Below are 6,834 nucleotides of genomic sequence, written 5' to 3'. Positions count from 1 at the left end.
AGATGTTCATAAATGATGTTGCTAGTATGGGATGTCATGTCAAAAGAGGCGAACTATCCCTTTAATGCAGAAAAACTTGAAAGGCTTTTAGTGAAAGGGATATATTGGAAGGTCTTGCAGAATATGGTGGATGCTGGTTAAATGTCTGTCAGTTAAAGTGTAAACCTTACTCTAACAGATCCATGCACAGGGGATGATTGTCTCGTATCTGGGCTCATTTTTATCACATTTAGCAGCTTTAAAAACGTCTGCATTCTGAGATCAGTGGGTAAGATCCGAGTTGGCGTCCTGTGTGGTCCAACACTCTCATTTTCCTTCCTCAGAAACTTCCCTTTTGTTTCCAGCTGCTCTGCACTTCCACCTATAATCGCCTTCGGTCGGGTCTCTGCACTGAACTGAACTTTGGGTCACAGCAAAGCTTTATTTAAAGCAGATGCACTCCTATCTAATGCATCCAAATCTTCATTTTCCTGCTTACAGGTTGACAAAGTCGTGGATATAAAGGCCGACTGGTCTGTCCCAGACTTTTTAAAAGCCTTTTGTGCTGAAATAACAAACTCCGGTCAGCAGATAGATCAGTATTGCAGCCAAACACTGGAAAAAATCAAAGTCTTACCAAGTATATTTGTCTCATTTCTAGTCAAAATATCTCATTACACTTAATATAAGACACAACTGCCTAACAAGCACCATTTCAGCCAGATATAGGGACTTGTTTTAATACAATACATCTGGAATATCTTGTTAAGTGAAAAAGTCTTGAAAACAAATTGTTTTGAGTCACATATCATATGAAACAAGCTTTTTTTTTACATTTGAAGAGGTTTTTAAGCTAATTTCAAAATGACTTTTAACTCAAAAGTCCCAAATATCACATTTTATTTCAAGAAATCTGGACAAGCCGATTTTCACTAGTTCCATTGGCAGTTTGTTTTGCTTATTTCAAGCAAAAACATCTTTTATTTGTTGTTTTTCTATCTGATTTTTGGAGGGGCATTTTTTCCAGTGTAAGCGGCTTGTTGGCCTTTGACTTTTAAGTGGAACCGTGCTGTGTTTGCACACACGAGTCCCTACAAGCTCTAAGACCAAAGCCCTAATTATCGGATCCACTTGTATTTGATGACCTGGCAATGGATTAACTGACTTCCTATCCTTTTAAAAAGAGTCTTAAGAAGACATGAGTGGTTTTCCTCAGCAGTAATTGGTGGTGCAGAGACGGCAGCTGCTCCTGTCTGCCGGCTGGGTGTTGGGCTTTCGCAGGGGCAGGGTGGTCATGACCACGGGGACCGAAGAGGATAGATGCTGCAGGGTTTTTCTTGAGCTGTCCTTCACAGCTCTGCATGCATAATAAAAAACATGAGAAATCTGGGGGCTTCGGAGTCAACATGTGCTTGACAATGTGATCCTTTATAGCTGGGGGTTGTTTCGTAATGTTGCTTTTTATCCTTTTCAAAGCTGCACCGCCTACACGGTTATTAGAAAATAGCCACAGTGGAACGAATTGCTGTGGATTTACAACAGTATCCGACTTATTTTATAATAATTGTAAAATACTGTTGAATATTCATCCCTCACATGTAAATTAACAGTTACAGCTAATAGCTAGTAGACAGAAATGGGACCAAGTCACACATGTGCAAGTCTCAAGTAAGTCTCAAGTCTTATCTTTCAAGTCTCAAGTAAGTCTCAAGTCTTATCTTTCAAGTCTCAAGTAAGTCTCAAGTCTTAGCTTTCAAGTCTCAAGTAAGTCTCAAGTCTTAGCTTTCAAGTCTGAAGTAAGTCCCAAGTCTTAGCTTTCAAGTCTGAAGTAAGTCCCAAGTCTTAGCTTTCAAGTCTCAAGTAAGTCCCAAGTCTTAGCTTTCAAGTCTCAAGTAAGTCCCAAGTCTTGGCTTTCAAGTCTCAAGTAAGTCCCAAGTCTTAGCTTTCAAGTCTCAAGTAAGTCCCAAGTCTTAGCTTTCAAGTCTCAAGTAAGTCCCAAGTCTTAGCTTTCAAGTCTTAAGTATGTCTCAAGTCTTAGCTTTCAAGTCTCAAGTAAGTCTCAAGTCTTAGCTTTCAAGTCTCAAGTAAGTCTCAAGTCTTAGCTTTCAAGTCTCAAGTAAGTCCCAAGTCTTAGCTTTCAAGTCTCAAGTAAGTCCCAAGTCTTAGCTTTCAAGTCTCAAGTAAGTCCCAAGTCTTAGCTTTCAAGTCTCAAGTAAGTCCCAAGTCTTAGCTTTCAAGTCTCAAGTAAGTCTCAAGTCTTAGCTTTCAAGTCTCAAGTAAGTCTCAAGTCTTATCTTTCAAGTCTCAAGTAAGTCTCAAGTCTTAGCTTTCAAGTCTCAAGTAAGTCTCAAGTCTTATCTTTCAAGTCTCAAGTAAGTCCCAAGTCTTAGCTTTCAAGTCTCAAGTAAGTCTCAAGTCTTAGCTTTCAAGTCTCAAGTAAGTCTCAAGTCTTAGCTTTCAAGTCTCAAGTAAGTCTCAAGTCTTAGCTTTCAAGTCTCAAGTAAGTCCCAAGTCTTAGCTTTCAAGTCTTAAGTATGTCTCAAGTCTTAGCTTTCAAGTCTCAAGTAAGTCTCAAGTCTTATCTTGGGCAAATCAAGTCAAGTCAATGTCAAGTCACGATGCTAGGTTTGAACCAGCAACATCCAGAATAAATCAAGTTCAGCCTTCCCCCTGAGGGCACTATTAGCAGTGGCAGTTTGTTTCCTTCCAAAGAGCTGGTGAGAATGTGAATTTGTGCTGCCCCACTTCCCCTTCTGTGCCCGCCTGGGACCACCCTGCAGAAAGGGATGCTTCCCCACTCCCAGCCTTGCACAGACAGCCCGTGCATTATACATGAACCATGCTTCCTCTTGACCGCTTATACTGTCGTTCCTCACGGTTTAACCAAATATGTGGCACATGCTCGCCCTGAAGGAGCTTCTAATAATCATCAATAATATTATCATGGAAAAGGCTTAAATTTACAAATCTGTATTTTCTGTATAAAATCTGTTAATTATCTTCTGTTAATCAAATGATTTTTGGACAGCATCATGATAATAATCCATCCGTTATGAGTCTTTCATTCACAAAGACCAATGGAGCTTAAGTCATCTATAAGCAGCCACATCAAAGCTGTCACCAAGGCAGCTTTTTACCATCCCAGAAACATCAACAGAATTATTATTTAACTGGAGTTCCCAAAAAGAGCATTAAACATCTGCAGCTCATCCAGAACGCTGCTGCTGGAGTTTTAACCCGGACTAAGAGATCTGAACACATCACAGCAGCTTTAAAGTCTTTACTCTGGCTTCCAGTCAGTCACAGAATAGATTTTAAAAGCCTGCTGATGGTTTACATCTGTGATCTGTTCAGAGAACATAAAGCCAGCAGAGCTCTGAGATCCAAGGACTCAGGTCAGCTGGTCCAGTCCAGAGTCCAGACTAAACATGGAGAAGCAGCATTTAGCTGTTCTGCTGCAAACAAGTGGAACAAACTGCCAGTGGAGATTAAACTTTCACCAAATGGAGACATTTTTAAATCCAGGTTAAAAACATTTCTGTTCTCATGTGTCTATGCATGAAATCTGCACGATATCTTTTAATTTATCTGCTTGTTTTTAATAATTTCAATGATCTTAATTGTTTCTCTTTATATTCTTTTATGTATTTTTAATGCTTCTTCCACTCCCTGCTGCAATGCTTTTATTTTATGTGCAGCACTTTGAATTGTTTTGTACATGAAATGTGCTACAAATAAATTTGATTTGATTTGATTTGAAATAAAGTAAAACAGGGAACTCCTACTTGCAGCATTTTCATCATGTTTGATATTAACACAGAAGTTTCCTGCTGAGAGCAGCTGGCAGATATGACCACTAGTTGGTAGTCTTGCGCTTTCTTTGTGAACCGGGAGAGCAGCTCAGAGATGTGGATCACAGACCCAGAATCAGATTAAATCTCATTATCGTGGCGCAAACTGGCTTCTAATCTCCCAACTAATATATTTAACTGTTAAACAAATAGATTCAGACAAACTGCACATTTTCTTTTTAGTGTTTTAAACAGTTCAGGCCCTTTTCTTTTGAAAATAGGCAGGACACAGTAAGGCAAATAACTCCTTTTAGATTGCCGCTCAGGGTTTTTTTCCATTGGTATTTGCGTGCGCGTGTTTGCGCGCGAGTGTGTGAGGAAGAGACGGGAGGGTAAAGAGGGAGTGAGGGGGCAGGTACCAGAGAGCGAACCACTCCTCCAGAGGGCCACGGTGCGCCTCTGTTCCAATGGAAAACAGGTGGGACTCCCGGGCTCCTCCAATCACACGCTGGGGGGGAGAGAGCTGAGAACCAGAGGCAGGACGCGACCAACTTCCACAGTCAACACAGGAAAAGTCGGGAAAACACATCTGTCCCCGCGTGACGCTGTCTTTATGGGCCCGCGCGTGTTTTGGGTGAGGAGAGCGTGAGTCCGCCGGAGCGCGCCGGGGGAGTTGGGACCGCGACTTGGCCGCTGGTGACGCGCCGCTGCGCCGGGACGCCTCGCTGCAATGGAGAACATCCACTGAGCGGATTTAGGAGAGTTTCTGTTGGATTTACCCCCGTCAAACCGACCCGTTGGAGTTGTTTTTTGGTTCCTCTGGCTGTGTGGATTAATAAAGCGCCTGGAAAATGCCTGGAAAAACCAAGTACAACCTCGTTGATGATGGGCACGATTTGAGGATCCCGTTGCACAACGAGGAAGCATTCCAGCATGGGATCAACTTCGAGGCAAAGGTGAATTTCCAACTTTAAAGTGAAAGGAAATGATGGCTAACACTGTATTTGGCGCGGATGCATAGTCTGGGAGGATTTTTGGTGATTTGATCTGTGCGTTCTGACGCAGAAACATCGAGCGGAAAACTGCTGAAGTTGTTTTAGTGGAACTCAAATCTTGAGAGGTTTGGCTAGCCAGGGAAGTATGTGGTTAGCTAGCCAGAGATTAAAGTTGCGCAAAGTTAAAGATGACTTCTTTATTCACGCTCTGTACCTGTCACGTCTCACCTTCCCACCACAGTACATCGGCAGTCTGGATGTGGCGCGGCCGGGCAGCCGGGTGGAGATTGTGGCGGCGATGAGAAGAATTCGGGTGAGTGGAAACCCGACAAACCCGTAAAAACCTGCCATTCCTCACCAGCTGTATGTAGTGAGACATGCCCGGGGGGCTGTGGGTGATCAGAGGCATCCCGGGGTGATTAAAGCGCACTCCTGTCTGGAGAGCGTTAACTTTTGCGACGGTTCATGATCCAGCTGCGTGAAGCTGCCTTTAATCATGGGACTGTGTACTTATGTATGAGCAAAACAGTTTGGACTGATTTCACTTTAACCTTGGGATCTGGTTAGTATTTGGTTAAAATGCCAGTTTGGGTTTTGATGAGGCTTTTGTTTTGCACTAAATGCGCAAAATGCTGATTTGCGAACAGAAAGGCGCGCAGGATCCCCAGAATGAGCCAAACAGGGTTGTAGAAGCTGGTCGGACATGTTGGCTGCAGGTTTAAGATGTGAGGGCTCCTTCATATGTGGCCTGGCAGGAGGTTTGGTGCTCCATCATTGCTCTGAAGTTTCCTTTGAAACAGTTCACTGTGATTTCTCCCCCTCTCTCCCCCTCTCTCCCCCATTCTCTCTGCTGTGTAAAGCAACCATTTACAGCTTTTTCTGTTCCATAAAGTTGACTTAATCCTAATGGGCCGGGTTGCCAGTTTGGCTCACACAGATTGCAGCGGTGTTGGTGGATCGTGGCGCTGGAGCGGGTTTGACTTGTGATTCCTTTTAAAAACCCACATCACGTAGACGAGTAAACACAGCTGCACAAACTCTTTTTATTTGTTTCAGTTGGTTCTGCCGGCAGCCGGCGGGCTGCTGCCTTTACCTTCCTGCTGTTATTCCTTGAAGCTCATTGCACACATAAACCTGTTTGCATCTGAGGAAGAAATTCTGAATTTCCCTGCTCCTGTAAAGCAGACCTCCCACCGTCCTGCCATGGCAACATAATGGAGGGAAACCACAGGCCTCTAACTCGGAAAGGAGGTCAAACTGGAACGGCTCTGACTTCTTTTAGGTCCGTTTAATCAAGTCAGAACCTTCTGAAAGCAGAACCCAGTTAGTTTTTACTTGAGGGGTGAACTAAAGGAGTTAATTGACATTGTTTTAGCTCGTTGTGGAGCATCAAAACTTATTCTTTCATCACTTCTTCCTGCAGGATCCCCTCAGCTTCGTCCCTTTTGACTTTTGCACGACATTTCTATCCCACGAAGTGATCAGAGGGAGGCTTTTTGTGAATGAATTAAAGCATTTTTGCTCCAGTGGACCTCTGTTTCACTTTAGAGCAGCTGTAGAACGTGCTGGGGATGCGTTTGCTGACAAATCACAGCAAATGCACAGATCAGAGGCTTCTACTTTATCTGTTGAACGGGCAGAAATGTAAATGTGCATCAAAACAATGACGGACAAAAGGACAACAGGACAAAGAATAGAGCGTCGGGCTGCTGGAACGCAGCTCCACTTTGCACATCTGTGGAGTCTTTTACACTTTTAAATAAATAAAAACATGTCCAGTGATTGCGTTTGGCCGTATTTTTATCTGACTTGAGCTTAATGTTGTTGTTTTCAGAGGCAAACCTGCTCAGAAACCAGCTGTATGACCTCTATGAGGTCGGCTCAGTGTTGCAGGATTCCTGGTGTGGAGACTCACTTTGGGTGATTCACTGCTTCCAGGAGAGTCTCGGCATCCTGTTACAAAGCTCTGAAGATAAGAGATCAGACCCCTGCTGACTGAAAATAAGAATAAAAAAGCTTTTCTTTTACAGACTAAGGAGGAAGGGCTAATCTAAAACAGGAAGTGGTGT

At 43.3% G+C, this 6,834-nt stretch overlaps 1 protein-coding gene across 2 annotated transcripts in view; it reads left to right on the top strand.

The window, feature by feature from the left end:
* Positions 1–4,270: 4,270 nt before the first annotated feature.
* The window catches only part of LOC142400811 (carboxyl-terminal PDZ ligand of neuronal nitric oxide synthase protein-like), a 236,963-nt gene continuing 234,399 nt past the window's right edge, over positions 4,271–6,834 (top strand). The window contains exons 1-2 of one of the 2 annotated variants that reach the window (XM_075486033.1): positions 4,271–4,726; positions 5,007–5,078. In XM_075486033.1, the coding sequence (XP_075342148.1) occupies positions 4,622–4,726; positions 5,007–5,078 (177 nt within the window). In that variant the 5' untranslated portion in view covers positions 4,271–4,621. The remainder of the gene's footprint in view (positions 4,727–5,006; positions 5,079–6,834) is intronic. The other variant, XM_075486034.1, reaches the window with a different exon arrangement.

This window comes from Odontesthes bonariensis, chromosome 15, assembly GCF_027942865.1.
Source record: "Odontesthes bonariensis isolate fOdoBon6 chromosome 15, fOdoBon6.hap1, whole genome shotgun sequence".
Taxonomy (NCBI): domain Eukaryota; kingdom Metazoa; phylum Chordata; class Actinopteri; order Atheriniformes; family Atherinopsidae; genus Odontesthes; species Odontesthes bonariensis.
The sequence above is the reverse complement of the archived record's forward strand: the minus strand, read 5'-3'. Positions and strand labels throughout refer to the sequence as shown.